Here is a 20,631-nt window from a genome sequence, read left to right on the forward strand (position 1 = left end):
TAACATTATTTTTAATGCCTCTAAGTATTTCATCATATATATGCACTATAGAAACCAATTCTCTACTGATGGGAATTTTCATTATTATTCATTATTATTATAGATTATTTTTTATGAATAGTTCTTCCTGGAATATATTTACATGCTTATATCTTTATATCTTATATCCTTCTATATTTTTGACATCTTTATGCATACATCTTTCTTACATGTGGCATTCTCTTGGAATGGAATTTCCTGGAAATGAGATTGCTGAAGCAAAGAGTATGCACCTTTTACAGATTGCTATATAGTACCAAACTGATTTTCAGAAATATTGTTGTTAATTCTTATTTCCATTAACAGTATGCTTGTTTATTTTTGCTGATCTGAGTTTTGTCAGTCTATTAATTTTTCCAGTTTCCTGGTGTTGTAGATTTTAAAAGATTTTTTATGTGCATTTAAAACTTACTGGGGGACTTCCCTGCCAGTCCAGTGGTTAAGACTCTGTGCTTCCAGTGCAGAGGGCATGGGTTCCATCCCTGGTTGGGGAATTAAAATCCCACATGGTGTATGACATGACCAAGAAAGGAAGAAGAAGAAAAATTAATGAGGCTGAGCGTGTTTATTCTTATATTGAACCATTTGTATTTCTTCTTTTGTGAGTTCAGGCTACTCTTTTATAAGCATCACTTTCAATTTTTATTTATTCAGAAACCATAATATCATTATTTTCAAGGCCCTTCATAATTTGGTCCTAAGTTCTGTTTCCAACTTAATACTGTCCAATAAGAGTCATCCTACCCACTAAGAAATAATTACTGATTCATATACTTCATTCTGTTCATTTTTTTCTTGGATTCATGCTTTTAAGTATCGTTTTACTATTCTTTTCTTCCTGTTCAAATCCTTCAGAATTCTTAAAGCCCATCTTGCAGTAGTCTCTCTAAATACTCTAGCCTTCATCCGTTTTCTCTTATTTGAATTCCCACTGTAGCTATTGTTTCTACAACTTGATTTAGTAGCAGATTATAGGCTGCTTTATGTTATTTATCAAGCACTGTGTTGAGTCCATAAGTATATAGCTGGACAGAGCACAGTCTATCCTTGTGAAGTTTATAGTGTAGTAATAGTGTGTTTATTTCCACTTCTTTGCTTTATTGTAACTGAACTTTTCATATACCTCTGTTATGTATGAAGAATACATACATTTTTAGATATACTATAGTTGCATAACCCCAACTATATTGTGAGAGTATTGTGCATATAAACCATGTTTTATCTTCTCTATTTCTTACAACACTTAACTAATTTCTGAGCACACAGCCATTACTAAGTATATACTTGCTCTCTAATATAGTATCAAAAGTCATAGGCTTGGAGTAACGTACCTGACCTGATACTACAGCTCAAGATCTTATGAACTGTATAATATTTGAAAGTAACTTAGCCTCTCTAAGCGTATTTGCTCATATGTTAAATACCTGTTTCATAAGGTTGTCATGGGTTAAATGACATATTGGTATTAATCAGATAATGTATGTAAAGGATTTAGCACAATGTTTGGTACAGCATAGATTCTTATTAAAAGATATTAGTTATTGTAATAATTTGTTTAACCTTTCAAGCTAGAAAGTGCTTCAGTAACCTTTGTTTTTTGTCCTCAGTAACCTGTTATAACCCTAACTCCTGTCATCTAAGCAGTTACCAAATTCTGCTCAATTTACTTCAGCTATCTTGTCAATGTAGCCTCTCCTTTATTTTATTTATTTATTCATTTATTTTTTTGGTTGTACCACATGGCTTGCAGGATCTTGGTTTCTTGATTAGGAACCAAACCCAGGCCCTTAGCAGTGAACGGCTGAGTCATAACCATTGTACCACCTAGCCTCCCTAGCCTCTCCTTTTAATCCTCACTGAAACCCATAATAAGAAATACATTTTTTATTGTAACTTAGTATGTTCTTTGTTTATTTACTCATATCTGAAACAAAATTATATGAAATAATATTCATTGTTATTGTATGTGAAGCACTTTGATATTTTTGTTGTAGTTCTGTTCTATATTATTTTAAAAAGAAAAGCTGGTCACAGTCATTAAAACATTTCACAACAAACAGGTTGAAACACACAACTCTAGATTTTTTAGAGTCTGCAGAATTTGGACTACTCCAGAGCTAGATTATGTTCAAGTGTAAATTTTCAGTGAAATAGAAAACAGATGATTATAGAAAATAGAGCTTATTTTAGAAAACAGAGCTTATTCTGGTTGCACTTTCTTATTCATTATAAGTTATATATAGTTAGATTTACCTGTTCTCTGTTGAAAGTGGGAGTGTTCTGTTGTGCATATTCCAGAGCCGGTATAGAATGAAATTACTCAGCAGTTGGGTCAGAGCTCCCCACCTTGGCAGAAATTTCTCAACCACGTCATATATCTATTGCTTGTCTTAGGACAGAACTGACATACATGGACTTTAAAGTCATTAGCATAATTCTCAAAGAGGGAGGGACCTGAAAACTTTTATTGCAGAAATTTTTTTTAACATTTTAAGAAGTAGAAACAGTGGTATAATGAATCTCCATTCCCAAATTCAGCTTCAGTAATTAGCAACATTAAGTCAGTTCTAAGAGGAATTTTTAGCAAAGAACTTGTAAGGCACATATAATTCCCTTTCCTTAATACAGATAGCTGATCTATTTTAAGAAGAAGAGAGATATCAGCCTTAGTGTACCTTGTGTAGGTAATCACAACCTATTCATTTTGATACCTGCAAGGAGAGTAAAAATATATGACACAGAGGAGCAGTGATGGAGTGGGGTGGATTTTCCTGAGACCCAACCAGAACGTTACACCCTGATCATCTTACTTAGAATCTTTCAACAGCCTTGTTTGTCAGTCTCCCTACTACCACTCAGTACTACCTACCTTGTTGATCAGTTAGACTGATCCTTTAAAAATGACTTGGTGGGGGAATAGAAGTTCATTACATTTATCTTCTGTTTAAAACCTTTCATACCTATAGAATGGGCTTCCCTGGTGCCTCAGGAGTAAAGAATCTGCCTGGCAATTCAGGAGACACAGGTTCATTCCCTGGATGGGAAAGATCCCCTGGAGAAGGAAATGGCAATTCACTCCAATATTCTTGCCTGAAAAATCCCATAAACAGAGGCTCCTGGTGGGCTACAGTCCAAGGGGTTGCAAAAGAGTCAGACACAGCTTAGCACCTAAGCAGCAACAACAACCTTTGAAGTCCCAAACCTTAGATCTTTATTCGTAATCTCGCTCCAGTCTACCTTTCTAGCTTTCTCTCCTATTATCTCTTCACTGCCATAGTCAGTTTCATATTCTTAGAATAACCAATCCATTTTAAGACCTGTATTCACTTTTCAAGATCCAATTTAAATTTCATCAGGTGGATGAGACCTTTTTAACTACCCAGAAAAAATGATAGTTCCTTTGTTTGTATGTGTGTGTTTTGCCACTTAACTTAGTTTATTTATTAAAGTTTGCCCTTTATAAGATAGTGATCTTCTCCAGATCTGAGGTTATAGCTTTCTTTTCTTGGTATTCTAACACTTCTTTGGTGCCCACGGCAGTAATACCTACTATGAGTTGAACTGAATGTTCATACTTTTAGAATTTTAGCATCTAACTCCAACACAGGTTCTCTCCAGATAAGAGTTCATTAAAGTTTGTTTGTTTTTTTTTTAATTTGATTTTGTAGATTAAAAAATTTTTTCCTTCCCTCACTGGGGACTTTTACTGAAATTTCTATAGAGAACCTGAGTTCCTAGGCTTTTCCTTATGGGGGAGTATATTTGGTAAACAAATATAGAGTATCTATCTTCATCAACCCTCTAATAAAGGTAAGTAAAATCTACTTTCAGTATACTTAGTTTTTTGCTGTTGTTGTACAATGGGGTTTTATGGAACTGTAAAGCAAAATAGAGTGGAGTAGATTTGTGCTTTATTTGTGCTTATAATAGCCTTGACCAATTTTTGATATATTTCAGCTCATGGAATGCTGTGTAAATGCCCTGGTGACATCCTTTAAAGAGACTATCTTAGCAGAGTGCCAAGGCATGATCAAGCGAAATGAAACTGAAAGTAGGTAAAACAGTACATAAAGTTATACTTTTTTAATAGGATATCTTTGAAGCACATCGCTTTTAATACATTACTGTTAGATCATTCTTTTTATACATAGGTATTTTCATTATGGCAAACTGTGTAAAGAAAAGGATAAAAATATTTAGCATAGTTAGAAATGCTGTAAAGAAGATTATGAACTTGTATTTTAAGGATTTTTTTCTCCTTGGGTATCAGTATGTTTGTATGTGCTCATGTACATTTCAATTTGTTCTCAAAAGTAAGACTCTGCTTTTAAAGGCTAATTTAAATGATAAATGTACAGTATAGGATAGAACTAGGTAATTTGACTTTGGTGTGGAACTTTATGACTAATATTTTTAGAAAGCAATAAAACTCCCTGTGTTGGTAATCTTGATCCCTCTCCCCCATAAAGTTATATTTGGGAAAGTAGAAAGTATATTAATACCAAAAGAAATACATACCAAAAAGAAAAATTAACCCATATCCTTACTGCTCAGAGACAACCACTTTTCACATTTTGATGTATTGCTCTCTAGATTTCATGTTATAAAATTGCAAGGTCCTATCTAATCTCTAGTTGTGTTTCAAGTGTGTATTTCAGTTCACTTAAATCTATACATTCTTCAGAAGTATTTTTGTAGTAAAAGCAAGTTTCTCACTTGGTACAAATGAAATATTTGAATTTCTGTATGCCAAACTAAGTCGAGTCCACTGATCCAAGGTGGGGGTTAACAGGAGAAAATTTTGTAAACTGAAAAATGCTTTATGAATACAGTTTTATATTATCTTATCACTCTGAATAATCTAAGGACATGATTATTTTACCCCTTGATGTTGCTGTGTATCGTGTGTTTAATATTACATCTAGCTTATGAAATGTACTTATCTTCTGTGTAAACTTTTGTGTTTCTTAGAATAAATATTTTCCATTTTATTGAAAGTCAGATGACTCACCTTTTAAGAGGAGTTGGGTTTTACAGTATGTGATCACTTTATTTAGAGTTTCTTTTAAAAATAATTTGTGTCAGACTGAGAAGGTAGGTCAGGCAGTTATAGTATTATGCTTATGCTTATTATAACAACTCCTAAACTAATTGTACTCGCAGAATACTGTTAAAGCTGTCAACTTCCAACTAATATTTCCCCACACTCTTATTATCATAGGCTTTCTAGATCCATGATACAAATCAAAGAGAAAATCTGTTCTGATGGATGAAATGATTACATGAGTATGTCCTATCCTTTCAGAATTACATTTAATGTTTTCATTGATGGACAAAGTTCCTAATGGGATAGAACCAATGTTAAAAGACTTGGAGGAGCATATCATCAGTGCGGGCCTGGCAGATATGGTAGCAGCTGCTGAAACTATTACTACTGTAAGTTTCCCTCAATGACAATAATAGGTATATATCAAGGTTAATTTGTAAACGCAGGATCAGGTATTTAAACTAGTAATTGATGGCAAAACAGTGATGTTGGAACACCTTTCTTAAGAAAAAAATATTTCAGAAAATTTTCCAAATTTTAAAGCTATAATGATTTATTAAAATTATGTTTATATTTTCTTATTTTTTGTGTATTAGTCTCTTTTTTAAAACTCATCTTAATATAAAACACTTTATTTTTTAGGACTCTGAGAAGTATGTTGAGCAGTTACTTACACTATTTAATAGATTCAGTAAACTTGTCAAAGAAGCTTTTCAAGATGACCCACGATTTCTTACTGCAAGAGACAAGGTAATATTCCTGTATGTTAACACTATTGTCATAATTTAATTGTAGTAAGAAACTTGCATCATTATGCTATTAAACCACAAAGTAAAAAACCTAGCAACTCTTATTTTTCAACAGTGGAGGGCAACCGTATTACATATGGTTTCTTATATGCTTTTGTAAGGATTGGGTATGGTTGTGGACCAGAATTTAGCTAGAAATTAGCTCTCTTCCTCATTTTTTCAAGAATGTTTTCCTCTTTAGAATATTACTGATTATTGAATTCCTACTCATCCTTCCTTAAGACTCAGTTCAAAGTATACTTCTCTTGGAATTTCCTTGATACTCTGCCTCTTCCAACATCCTGTCCCAAGCAGAGTTGATTTCTTTGTCCTATTTCCTTTCCTACGGCTCTTATGAGAGTTATATCACATTTATCCCCGTTTTCCATACCTTATTTCCCATCATTATAGTCTAGGATAATGATAATGAAACATAATATTATCCTTAAAGTTGTATCTTTTTCAATGTCATAAACCTATCACTAGAAATTACCATTAGTTTTTCCACTCTTAAACTACCTTTCCTTACTTCCCAAGTGAAATATTTTTCTCGACTCTAAAAAGACAATCAGCTTTCTCCATAATAGCTTTCTCCACTATGTTTAGATAGATAAATGGATAGAAAGGTACATAGGTAAATAAAATATGAAAGGGATTTAAGGGAGTATGGAGGTAATAAGGTGGTTTGAAATATTAAATTGAATGGCCTGCAAAGGCTTTATTGAGGTGACATTCAGATTAAGATTGAAGTTGATTAAGAAATAAGTCACCTGGCTTTCTGAGGGAATAATGCTTTAGCCAGAAGGGACAGCACTTGTCAAGACTCTAAGGCAAGACTATGCCTGTCATGTTCCAGAACCAGAGAAGAAAGAGATCATTGTGGCCAGAGTGGATCGAGTGAGGGGGAGAATAGTAAGAAATCAGAAATGGGTAGTCAGGGATAACAGGAGACCAGATCATCAAAAGACTGTGAGAGCCATGGTAAGGAGTTTTATTTCTACTCTGAGTAGTGTAGAAACTCATAGAAAGATCTTAAACTAAATGACAGGATCTGACTTAATGTTTTATCAGAATCACCTGTCTTGCTACAAAAAGAATAGGCTGAAGGAAGCAAGGGAGGAAGCAAGATTATGGGTTAAGAACCTATTTAAGTAATTCAGTTAAGTAATGATGGAAGCGCAGCCCGGAAGGATAGTAGGTGGAGGTAGTCAAAAGTTGTTGGATTTTTACTGTGTTGTGAAAATAGAGTATATAGGACTTGATACTGGAATCAGATGTGGAATGTGATAGAAAGAGATCAGTCAAGGATGACACTCAGATTTTCTGATCAGTTAAAAGTATATGCTTGCTGAGGTGAGGGAAGATGAAGACTTTGAAAGAAGCAGGTTTCCGGGGAGATGGTTAAAGAGAGACTAGGAACTCGGTTCTGGACAAAGTTAACTTTGAAATGTTTATTAAACATCCATATGGCAACATCAGATCTGGAACTTAATGGAGGGGGTGGGCCTGCAAAAATAAAATTGGGACCTTCAGCATATAGATGGTTTTTAAAGCTCTGACACTTCAAATTAAGAGTGAGGGTAGCAAAGAGAAGAAACCCAATAGGAACCATCTTTCCTGAGGAGAGAGGAGAATGCTGTGCTAGAAAACAAGTGGGAAACACTCTTTGCAGGAGGAGGGCATGGTTTGCTGTTTTCAAATCCTGTTGACGGGTCAGGTAAGATAAGGATCTAACCGACTGTGGTCTTCAGCTACATGGAGGTTGTGAGTGACTGACAAGAATGATTGATTGGAGTAGAAGTGGTGAAAGCCTGATTAAAACAGTTTCAAATAAGAATGGTAGTAGTGAAATTAGTGACAGTGAGTTAGATAATTCTTCTAGAAGTTTAGCTTAATGAGAGACAGAGAAATATGGGGCGGTAGCTGAAGGTGGACAAAGCCAAGCGAGAATCTTTAAGATTTAAAATAATATATATGCATACTGAGGCTATAAAAATAATGGAGAAAGGGAAAATTGATGATGCTGGAGAAAAGAGGAGGGAATTCTGATCACTTTGGTTTTCTCAGTGAAATAGGAGGTCCATATCATCAGCTGAGAATATGCATGAGGGAGGAAATACTGGAGATTTGAAGAAAAAGGAGGTGATATGAAAATATTTTGTAGGAGACTGTGGACAAGAGACAATGTTATGGTTATCAGGCCGTATTAAGAGCTCACTTGAGAATAATGATAATCATAACATGACAAGAGCATGTTGAAATCCTTCACTTGAAAAATTCTATCAGGCCAGGTGCATCATTAAAAAAAAGCTAATTTGATTTTTTTAGAATTACAATAATTCCTCTGACTGTATTTTAAGTATTAAAACTAATGTTCATATCTTATTTTATATTATTTGCAGGCATATAAAGCAGTTGTTAATGATGCTACCATATTTAAACTTGAATTACCTTTGAAGCAGAAGGGGTAAGTGTTTTAAATCATGTTTATAATTGCATTTTATGGAGTGTGTTATATGTTATTGGACATGCATATGCAAAGTGCCCTATTTCCCTAACCCTATGAGCTTTATTTTTTGTTTTTTTAACTGTTATGGTTTTGCTGCCTTTGATTATTAAAAATTCTATCTTTATTTTAAATTTTATATTATTTCCTCTTGTAACCAAAGAATGTTAACCTTATTTTTTTAAGTTAAAAAAAAAAGTTTTGTTCTTTCAGATTCTTTGCTCATCATTTTTCTTCCTCATCATTCACCAGTTATTTTATAATGTATAAAAGCATAGAATAGGACTCTCTTCACCATGATGATTAAAAAAAGAGAAATTGGAACTAGTCCAGTGGCTAAGCATCCACACTTCCAATGCAGGGGACTCAGGTTTGATCCCCTGGTTAGGGAGCTAGATCCCACATGCTGAAACTGAGAGTTGGTATGCCACAACTAAAGATCCTGCATGCTGCAACTAAGACCTGGCACATCCAAATAAATACGTAAATTTTTTCCAAAGGGATATAAATTTTAATGTAAATGTTTATGTTACTATTTTTTTAAACTCATTGTTGGTGAGTTCTCATCTCAAGTAAGATGGATTTATTCATGCTAACAACTATTATAAAAAATCTGAAAATGAAAATGTAATCATCTATTCATTAATCTAAGCTAGTTATAGTATCTTTAGAGTAGTACTAAGTAGCACTAAAAGTTAATTTGAAAAATGATCTTTTGTAATTTTAAATAAATTATACATAACGTTAATATACTTGAAAATAGGGCTTTGTTTTTTGTTTTGTTTAAATCATTTTCATTTTGTCTTTTTTAAACCATATAAGTTATTTAAGTACTAGTACAGTGGAAGACACCTGGGTCATACACTTTTATAGTAATTGGCATTGTTTAGAAGGGCATTTGTTGTGTTCTCTTTATAAATATGAAACGTATAACCCTGCATCTTGGAGATTTCTTCATATAAATACATAAAGGTCTTCCTTATTCTCCCGTTTCCACCTTTTTTCAATGAAAATATTCAGACTTAAGAGTAAAGTCACCTCTGTTGCTTTATTAAATAATGTATCTCCCTGTATATCCATCAGTTAACTTTTTAAGTACATTTCAAAAGAAGTTGCAAGCATCAGTAACCATTACTCCCTAAACATTTTATCATGCAGTCATTAATTGAATATTGTGTTTGCTTTGAGATAAAATTGACCTACAGTCATATCTATAAATCTTATGTTTTTAATTTTGTGAGATCTGACAAATGCCTACATCCCTATTAAAATAAACATTATTTTCATCATCCTTGAGAGATACTTCATGTCCATTCCCAATCAGTCCCACCCCTATCCCCACCTTCTTCCAGAAGGCAACTGTTGTTCTGATTATTTCAACGTAGGTTAGGTTTGCCTGATCTAGGACTACATAGAAATTGAATTCATAAAATAGTGTATTATTTGTGTAAAACTTTTTTTCAACTCACCATAGTGTTTTTAAGATTTATCCATGTTTTTGTAAGTCACAGTGGTTTGTTTCCCAAAGTGGTTGTACTATTTTACACTCCCACTAGCATGATTTTTTCATATATTTCCCACCAGTTTTTCATGTATTTTTTTGGTATTCTTATATTTTTTGGGAATGAGGATTAAATGGTATTCTCATACATCCAGAATTGACTGGATGTATGTTCCGTTATCTCAGTACAGTTTTGTTTTATTAACTGCGCTGGGTCTCAGTTACGGCCTGGGGACCTTGTGTTGCAGCACACAGCCTCCAGTTGTGTGTGTGGGCTGCAGGGCGCACAGCCTGCAGTAGTTGCGGCCGTGGGCTTAGGTGCTCCGAGGCTTGTGGGACCTTCGTTCCCTGACCAAGGATCAGACCCAGGTCCCCTGCATCACAAGGCAGATTCTTAACAACTGGGCCACCAGGGAAGTCCCCTAAGTATATTTTTGATTCCCATTTCCCTCATGACTATTGATATTGAACAGTTTTTCATGTATTTTTGGGGTATTCTTACATTTTTCTTTATAAAGTGTTCAGATTTTTTGCCTGTTTATTAGTGAGCTATGAGTTCTTACATATTCTGTATATTGGTCCTTTGTTATATGTGTGCTTTTCTTTTGTGGATTTTGCTATGTTTTATCGAGGAAACCTCTGTCTACATCTACCACTAGGACAAGAAGATAATCTTCTGTTTTCTTTTAGAAGCTTTGTAATTTGTAGCTTTCACATTGAAGTCTAAGGGCCACGTTAAATTGATATTTGTATATAGTGTAAGTTAGGGGTTAAGTTTAATTTTTTTCTTTTCTGTATGGTGGCCAGTGGTTTCATCACCATTTATTGGAAATATTTTCCATTCCCCACTGCATTGTTTTGGTGCCTTTTATGAAGAATCAAGTGACTTAAAAATATGTATGTTTTTCTGGACTTTCTATTCTATTCCAGTGAATTAACTGAATATCCTTAGGCCATTTCAAATAGTTATGATTAATAAAGTTCTGCAAAAAGTTTAAGTCAGCTGGTATAACTTTGTTCTTGTTTTTTTCTTGAGTGCTTTTGATACTCTAGTATTTTGCTAGTATATAAAAATATGGTTGTTTTTTATAAATTGGTCTTATATTGTTAACCTTGTTAAAGTTATTAGTTCTAGTAGTTCTTTTATAGATTTCCTAAAATTTTCTATGTAAAAAATCATGTAATCTCCAAATAAAAGAGTTATTTCTTTTTATGGTTTGACCCACTGGATAGGATCATAAGTACAGAGGGATGGTATGGGGAGGGAGGTGGGAGGAGGGTTCAGGATGGGGAACACATGTATACCTGTGGCGGATTCATTTTGATATATGGCAAAACCAGTACAATATTGTAAAGTTAAAAAATAAAATTAAATTAAAAAAAAAAAAGAAACAGTGAGAGTGGGCGTCCTTACCTTTTTCTGCAAGCTTTGAGGAAAAGCCTTAATATTTTGTCTCTAAGAACAAAGTTAGGTAAGGATTTTTCATAGGGTTGCTTTTTATTCGTAATTTGCTGGAAAGTTTGATGGTGAATGGGTGTTGATTTACTATATGCTTTTCCTGTGTCAAATGACCATAAGGTTTTTCTTGCTTATTCTTTTTTCTTTTAAGTATTTTTATTTATTTGGCTGTGTCAGGTCTTAGTTGCAGCATGTGAGATCTTTCATTGCAGTGTGTGGGCTCAGTAGTTGCAGCACGTAGGCTTAGTTCCCCACAGCATGTGGGATCTTAGATCCCCAACCAGAGGTCGAACCGGAGTCCCCTGCATTGGAAGGGAGATCTTAACCACTGGACTGCCGGGGAAGTCTCTTTCCTTCCTCTTTTGATGTGGTGACATACACTGATGGGTGTTGGATTGCTGAGGATTGTTGAAGAGAGATGTATTTGAAGGAATTGGCTTATGTAATTGTGTTGTCTTGTGCTTAGTCACTCAGTCATGACCAACTCTTTGCAATGCCATGGACTGCAGCTCGCCAGGCTCCTATGTCAATGGGGATTCTCCAGGCAAAAATACTGGAGTGGGTTGCCTTGCCTTCCTCCAGGCATCTTCCCAACCCAGGGATCAAACCCAGTTCTCCCACATTGCAGGTGGATTCTTTACCATTTGAACCACCAGGGAAGCCCCTCAGTACTGTGTAATTGTAAAAGTAAAGTATTAGTTGCTCAGTCGTGTCTGACTCTTTGAGACACCATGGACTGTAGCCCACCAGGCTCCTCCATCCATGGGATTTTCCAGGCAAGAATACTGGAGTGGGTCACCATTTCCTTCTCCAGGGGATCTTCCTGACCCATGGATTGAACCCCAGTTTCCTGCCTTGCGGGCAGACTCTGTATCATCTGGTAGCTGTGGGAGTTTGTCAGGCAGGCTAGCAGGCTGGAAACTCTTGGGCAGGAGTTGATTCTACACTTGGGGCAGAATTTTTTCTTAGAAAGAAACCTCAATTCTGCTTTTTTTTTTTTTAAACTTTCTTGATGAAAGTGAAAGAGGAAAGTGCAAAATCTGGCTTAAAACTCAACATTCAGAAATCTAAGATCATGGCATCTGGTCCCATCACTTCATGGCTAATAGATGTAGAAACAGTGGCTGACTTTATTTTGGGGGGCTCCAAAATCACTGCAGATGGTGATTGCAGCCATGAAATTAAAATACGCTTACTCCTTGGAAGGAAAATTATGACCAATCTAGACAGCATATTCAAAAGCAGAGACATTACTTTGCCAACAAAGGTCCATCTAGTCAAGGCTCAGGTTTGTCCAGCAGTTATGTATGGATGTGAGAGTTGGACTATAAAGAAAGCTGAGCGCAGAAGAATTGATGCTTTTGAACTGTAGTGTTGGAGAAGACTCTTGAGTCCCTTGGACTGCAAGGAGATCCAACGAGTCCATTCTGAAGGAGATCAGTCCTGGGTGTTCATTGGAAGGACTAATGTTGAAGTTGAAACTCCAATACTTTGGCCACCTGATGTCAGAGCTGACTAATCTGAAAAGACCCTGATGCTGGGAAAGATTGAGGGCAGGAGGAGAAGGGGATGACAGAGGATGAGATGGCTGTATGGCATTGCCAACTAGATGGACATGGGTTTGGGTGGACTTTGGGAGTTGATGATGGACAGGGAGGCCTGGCGTGCTGCGGTTCATGGAGTCGCAAAGAGTTGGACATGACTGAGCAACTGAACTGAACTGATATATATATATATATATATCCATTCTTTCTCAGACTTTTTTCCCACTTTGCTTATTACAGAATATTGAATAGAGTTCCCTGTGCTTTAGAGTAGGTCTTTGTTGATTATCTATTTTATATATGCATGTGTGCGTGCTAAGTCATTACCAACTCTTTGCGACACTATGGACTGTAGCCTGCTGGACTTCTCTATCCATGGGATTCTCCAGGCAAGTGGGTTGCCATTTCCTCCTCTAGACAGTCTTCCTGACCCAGGGATCAAATCCACATCTCTTATGTCTCTTGCATTGGCTGACGGGTTCTTTACCACTATCACCACCTGGGAAACCCCATTTTATATAGAGTAGTGTGTATATGTTTGTTTTATAATTTTGTCTGGTTATTTTTGGCTGTGCTGGGTCTTCGTTGCTGTATGGGCTTTTCTCTAGTTGCAGTGAGCGCAAGCTACTCTCTAGCTGTGGTACATGGGCTTCTCATTGCAGTGGCTTCTCTTGTGGGAGAACGGGCTCTAGAGCACGTGGGCTCGGTAGTTGTGGCTCTCAGGCTCTGGAGCACATGCTGAGTAGTGGTGGTGCATGTGCTTAGTTGTTCTATGGCATGTGGGATCTTACCAGACCAGGAATCAAACCCATGTCTCCTGCATTGGCAGGTGGATTCTTTACACCTGAGCCACTAGGGAAGCCCAGTAGTGTATATATGTTAATCCTAAACTCCTGGTTTATCCTTCCCCACCCACTTTTCCCCATTCATAACCATGTTTGGTTTCAAAGTATGATTCTGTTTCTGCTTTGTGAATAAGTTCATTTGTATCTTTTTTTTTTTTTTTAGATTTTACTTGTAAATGGAATCATATGATATTTGTCTTTGTCTGACTTACTTTACTTATATGACAGATTCTAGGTCCATCCATGCTGCTGCAAATGGCATTATTTTGTTATTTTTCTGGTTACATGATATTCTGTTGTATACATGTACCGCATTTATTTATCCATTCCTCTGTGTATTCAGTCACTCAGTCATGTCGGACTCTTTGCGACCCCATGGACTGCAGCACACCAGGCCTCCCTGGCCATCACCGACTCCCAGAGCCTACTCAAGCTCATGTCCATCGAGTCGGTGATACCGTCCAACCACCTCATCCTCTGTCATCCCCGTCTCTTCCCCGTCTCTTCCCCGTCTCTTCCTGCCCTCAATCTTTCCCAGCATCAGGGTCTTTTCAGATGAGTCAGCTCTTCACATCAGGTGGCCAAAGTATTGGAGTTGCAGCTTCAACATCAGTCCTTCCAATGAATATTCAGGACTGATTTCCTTTAGGATGGACTGGTTTGGATCTCCTTGCAGTCCATTCCTCTGTCAGTGGCCATTTACTTAGGTTCCTTTCATGTCCTAGCTATTGTAAATAATGCTGCAGTGAATGTTGGGTTGCTTGTATCTGTCGAGACGAGCTGGACAAGCAGGGTTTCCGAAAGCGCAATACAGCGAGAGAATGAGAAACGAGACACAAGAATTAGAGAAAAGCAAGGATCAGGGGACCAACACCACTCCAAGGTGAAGGTGCCGAAACTGAATCCAAGCCAGCTTTATTAGACTTTCAGCCGTGAAGGAAAGAGTAAGCGGGGAGTTAAACTATAACTCTTGTGGCCTTCAGGGCCAAAGAACAAAATGATCATTAACCATTGAGTAATTAGGAAACAGTAATCAATAACAAATCAGTAACTAAGACTAATATTCTCATCTATAGATTTTTCACCAGATACGTTAAACATGTGACTCTGAGACGCCAGTTGAGAAACAGTCTGGGGTCGGTTTTCCGACCCTAGGATCATTCTTGTTTTTAAGATTATAAACTGTTCCCTCTGGACTTATTCCAGAGTCTCATGCCTTATAGCATCCAGTTTATCAATAATTATAAATTTCTTTTATTTATAAATAAATAAAAAATCTTTATTTATTAACAGGCCCTTGATGGGGCCTGTTTTTCTTTTATTCTTCCTGTCTCCTACAGTATCTTTTTGAATTATTTTTTTTTCTGGATATATGCCCAGGAGTGGGATTGCTGGATCCTATAGTAGTTTTATTTTTAGTTTTTTAAGGACTGTCCATAACAGTTGTACCAACTTGCATTCTCACCAACAGTTTAGGAGGGTTCTCCACACCCTCTCCAGTATTTATTGTTTATAGACTTTTTAGACATTTAAAAAAAAAATCATTTTATTTATTTATTTGCTGTGCTGGATCTTCGTTGCTGCACAGGCTTTCCTCTAGTTGCAGCAAGAGGGGGCTGCTCTCTTGTTGCGGTGCACAGGCTTCTCACTGCGGTGGCCTCTCTTGTTGCAGAGCATGGACTCTAGGGTGCATGGGCTTCAGTAGGTACAGCTTGTGGGTTCAGTAGTTGCTGCTTCCAGGCTCTAGGGCCCAGGCTCAAAAGTTGTGGCCCATGGGCTTAGTTGCTCCATGGCATCTTCCCAGATCAGGTGTTGAATCCATGTCTCCTACAGTGGCAGACAGATTCTTTATCACTGAGCCACCAGAGAAGCCCTATTTATATATAGAGTTTTTGATGCTAACCATTCTGACTGGTGGTGTGATACCTCATTGTATTTCGATTTGCATTTCTCTGATAATTAGCCATATTAAGCATCTTTTCATGTGCTTTTTGGCTATCTGTTGTCTTTTGAGAAGTGTCTGTTTAGATCTTCTGCCCATTATTTGGGGTTCCTTGGTGGCTCAGACAGTAAAGAACCTGCCTGAAGTGCAGGATACGCAAGTTCGATACCTGGAGGATCCTCTGGAAAAGGGAATGGCTGCCCACTCCAGTATTCTTGCCTGTGAAATCCCATGGACAGAAGAGCCTGGTGGGCTACAGTCAGTCCATAGGGTTGTGAAGAGTTGGGACACGAATAAATGACTTTCATTTCACTTCATTTCACTTCAGTTCACTTCCCTCTTTGGTGTCCCAGGTGGTGCTAGTGGTGAAGAACCTGCCTGCCAGTGCAGGAGACATAAGAAACGTGGGTTTGATCCCTGAGTTGGGAAGATCCCATGGAGAGGGCATGGCAACCCACTCCAGTATTCTTGCCTGGAGAATCCCATGGACAGAAGCCCATTATTCCTGGTGGGCTATAGTCCATAGGGTCATAAAGAGTCAGAAACAACTGAAGCAACTTAGTACACACGCATGCCCATCATTTGATTAGGTTGTTTGTTGTTTTGATATTGAGCTGCATGAGCTATTTGTATATTTTGGAGATTAGTCCTTAGTCACTTCATTTGCAAATATTTTCTCCCATTTTGTAGGTTGTCTTCATTTTGTTTATAGTTTCCTTTGCTATGTAAAAGCTTTTAAGTTTAATTAGGTCCCCTTTTTTTTTCCCCACTATTCTATGAGGTAGATCCAGAAAGATCTTACTGCAGTTTATGTGGTTCTGCCTGTGTTTACCTCTACGAGTTTTATAGTATGCAATCTTACACTTAGATCTTTAATCCATTTGAGTTTATTTTTGTGTATAATGTTAGGAAGTGTTCTAATTTCATTCTTTCGCACGTAGCTGTCCAGTTTTTCTGGCATCATTTATTGAAGAGACTGTCTTTTCTCCATTGTATATTCTTGCTTCCTGTGTCATAGATTAATCAACCATAGATGCATGGATATATTTCTAGGCTTTCTACCCTGTTCCATTGATACATATTTCGGTGTGTGTGTGTGTTTTTTTATATCAATATCGTGCCAATACAATATTGTTTGATGACTGAACTTTGTAGTATGGTCCAAAGTTAGCAGGAAGCCTGATTCCTTCAGCTCTGCTTTTCTTCCTCAGGAAACACTGAATTTTTTTAAGGAAACATTTAACCAAGTTTGAATTCTTGGCATAAATTCTACTTGGTGATGATGTATTAATTCTTTTTGTATATTCCTGGATTTAATTTGCTTATGTTCTGTTAAATATTTTTGTTTATTTTGGGGAATGATTCACCTCTTTCTGGCCTTTGTGCCTTGAATAATTTTCATTTTTGTGATATCTTTATTGTTTTCTGATTTTAGGATTATGTTGACCTCATAAAAAGGGTTGAGAGTTATTCTTTCCTTTTGTATGGTTTTAAAAGAAATAGGTTAATTAGTATTACTTCTCCTTAAATGTTTAGTAGAATTCATTGGTAAAACCATTTGGGCTGATAGTTTTCTCTGTGGGCAGATACTGACAAGTTCAATTTCCTTAATAGATACAGGGCTCTTCAAATTTTTAAATTTAATCTCATTTTAGTTTTGGTTGTGCTTTTTAAGGCATATGTTTTCTCAGTTGTCAAAATAATGTACACAAAGTTGGAAGTTTCATTATCTTTTTCTCTTTGAAAATATATTAAAACTTTTTTTCTAGAACTATTTGAGAGTAAGTTGTTCATTATTCCAAGTACAGTTGTGTATATTTTCTACAAATATAATCCCAATAGAGCTATCAAAATAATTAAAATTGACATTGATGCATAATAACCTTCTACTCAGATCACTAAGCTTATTGACCATATTGTATTCTTTGTAGCAGAAGGATCCAGTACACAATCGTGTTTTACATTTAGTTGTTATATTTCAATGGATGTGAGTTTGAGTGAACTCCGGGAGTTGGTGATGGACAGGGAGGCCTGGCATTCTGCAGTTTATGGGGTCGCAAGAGTCGGACATGACAGAGCGACTGAACTGAACTGAACTGAACTGACCCTTTTCTTTGGTCTGGAACCATCTCTCCTTTGACTCTTGTTACCTTGACATTTTTGAAGATTACAGTCCAGATTTTTTGTGGGATGTTCGTTAGTTTGAGTTAATCTGATGGGTTGGGTTTTTTTTTTTCTTAAGAGTCAGGTTTGCATCTTTGGCAGAAATGAAAGTCTATTATTCTAACTGCATTTTTTGTTTTTGTTTTGGCCATGCCACATGGCTTATGGAATCCTAGTTCCTCAACCAGAAAGTGACCCTTGTCTGTGAAACAGTGGAGTCCTAACCACTGGACCATCAGGGAATTCCCTTACTGCATCTTATCTAAACAACAGTGCATGATTTTGATTTATTGCAGTATCAGTTTTATTTAGTTTGGTCACCTGATTAAGTTGGTGCCTGCCACACTTCTCCACTCAGTTATTTCCTTTTCGTTTAGTAATTAGGTATTTGTTGACAAGTACTTTACAACTACGTAAAGATTCCATCAGTTCAATTCAGTTCAGTCACTCAGTCATCTCCAACTGTTTGTGACCCCATGGATTGCAGCACACCAGGCTTCCTTGTCCATCACCAGCTCCTGGAGATTGCTCAAACTCATGTCCATTGAGTCAGCGATGCCATCCAAACATCTCATCCTCTGTCATCCCCTTCTCCTCCTGCCTTCAATCTTTCCCAGCATCAGGGTCTTTTCAAATGAGTCAGTTCATCACATCAGGTGGCCAAAGTGTTTGAGCTTCAACTTCAGCATCAGTCCTTCCAATAAATATTCAGAACTGATTTCCTTTAGATCCCATCATTGCTTGTTAAATTTTCAGTTTGTACATTGATTTTTCTTCTTAGTATGGATTCAGTTTACTATTACTATATTTATTCAGTGGGTTCGCTATTTTTTTTGAGGCAGGGTGTTGTGCCACATGGCTTACAGGATCTCAGTTCCCAGGCCATGGCAGTTAAAACCCTGAATCCTAACCACTAGACACCAAGGAACTCTCATTTTGTTGTTGTTATTGTTCAGTTGCTAAGTCCTGTCAACTCTCTACAACTCCATGGACTAAAGGATGCCAGGTTCCTCTGTCCTCTACTATCTGACAGAATTTGCTCAAATTCATGTCCATTGAGTTGGTGATACAGTCTAACCATTTCATTCTCTGCCACCCTGTTCTCCTTTTGCCTTCAATCATTCCCAGCATCAAGGTCTTTTCTAGTGAGTCAGCTCTTCACATCAGGTGGCCAAAGTATTGGGGCTTCAGCTTCAGCCTCAATCCCTCCAATGAATTATTCAGGTTTGATTTTCTTTAGGATTGACTGGTTTGGTCTCCTTGCAGTCCAAGGGACTCTCAAGAGTCTTCTCCACACTTTAATTCAAAAGCATCAATTTGTCAGTGATCAGCCTTCTTTTTTGTGGTCCAGCTCTCACATCTGTACATGACTACTGGAAAAACCATAGTCTTGACCATACCGACCTTTGTCAGCAGTAATGTCTCTGCTTTTTAATATGCTGTCTAGATTGGTCATAGCTTTACTCCCAGGCAGCAAGTGTCTTTTAAATTCATGGCTAGAGCCAGTGTCCGCAGTGATTTTGGGACCCAAGAAAACAAAATCTGTCACTGCTTCCACTTTTTCTCCATCTATTTGCCATGAAGTTGTGGGACCAGATGCCATGATTTTAATTTTATTTGTGTTGAGTTTCAGGCCAGCATTTTCACTCTCCTCTTTCACCCTCAACAAGAGACTCTTTAATTCCTCTTCCCTTTCTGTTTTTAGAGTGGTATCATCTGTGTATGTGAGGTTGTTGATATTTCTCCCAGGAGTCTTAATTCCAGCTTGTGATTCATCCAGCCTGACATTTTGCATGATGTACTCTGCATAGAAGTTAAATAAGTAGGGTGACAATATACAGCCTTGCCATTTCCCAGTTTTGAACTATTCAGTTGTTCCATATCTGGTTCTAACTGTTGCTTCTGACCCTTATACAGGTTTCTCAGAAAACGGGTAAGGTGCTCTGGTACTACCATCTCTTTAAGAATTTTCCACATTTTTTTGAGATCCACACAGTCAAAGGCTTTAGCATAGTCAGTAGGTGTTTTTCTGGAACTCCCATAATTTGCTTTTATTTTTTATTTTCATTTTCAAATTATCCTAGGTTTCATAGTGGCAACTGGTTTCTGAGTCCTTTTAACAGTAAATTCTTCCTTTCTTTTTGGCACTTGAGGTTTCCAGATTCATTTTGCAATTTACGTTGCCTGGCCACAGGATTAGCCATTTTGGCAACTTTGACAAAGTCCTAGTTGATTTTAGTGGATGTTGGTATTTAGTGAGCAAAATCTGGTGCTGGGTGTATTCATTGGTATTGTTGCTTCACTGGTCTGGTCCCCCTCAGTTGGCAAACTAGGGTGGGTATACACAAAAGTATTTAAATCTATAGTACCTGGCCTTGTTTCTTTGTGGATACACGCCCCACCGTGCTAAGGCTCTGACTCCCCCAACTGGGCCGCCCCCTACATGAATGCCTTCCTCATCCAACTGGAGCCTTAACACTTCCCCTTTTGCCTTCCCTTTGCGTGGAAACCCTCCTTACCTATTTGTTCTCTCATCCTCCATACCTGGCCACTCCATCTCATCCATATATCCCTTGTCTGTTGGTTTTTGACACCTGGATGCTAGTCCTTTCTAGTGAACGTCTAATTTGCCAAGCTTAGGCTCTGACACCGGAGAAGGCTATGGCACCCCGCTCCAGTACTCTTGCCTGGAAAATCCCATGGGCGGAGGAGCCTGGTAGGCTGCAGTCCACGGGGTTGCGAAGAGTCGGACACAACTGAGCGACTTGACTTTCACTTTTTACTTTCATGCATTGGA

At 37.2% G+C, this 20,631-nt stretch overlaps 1 protein-coding gene across 5 annotated transcripts in view; it reads left to right on the top strand.

Annotated features, from left to right (window-relative positions):
- Positions 1–20,631, top strand: part of CUL5 (cullin 5) — a 127,430-nt gene that overhangs the window by 82,267 nt on the left and 24,532 nt on the right. For all 5 annotated transcript variants that reach the window (XM_070767577.1, XM_070767578.1, XM_070767576.1 and 2 more), the window contains 4 exons: positions 3,997–4,090; positions 5,345–5,475; positions 5,729–5,836; positions 8,277–8,341. In XM_070767577.1, coding sequence (XP_070623678.1) covers positions 3,997–4,090; positions 5,345–5,475; positions 5,729–5,836; positions 8,277–8,341 — 398 coding nt within the window. The remainder of the gene's footprint in view (positions 1–3,996; positions 4,091–5,344; positions 5,476–5,728; positions 5,837–8,276; positions 8,342–20,631) is intronic.

This window comes from Bos indicus, chromosome 15 (assembly GCF_029378745.1).
Source record: "Bos indicus isolate NIAB-ARS_2022 breed Sahiwal x Tharparkar chromosome 15, NIAB-ARS_B.indTharparkar_mat_pri_1.0, whole genome shotgun sequence".
Taxonomy (NCBI): domain Eukaryota; kingdom Metazoa; phylum Chordata; class Mammalia; order Artiodactyla; family Bovidae; genus Bos; species Bos indicus.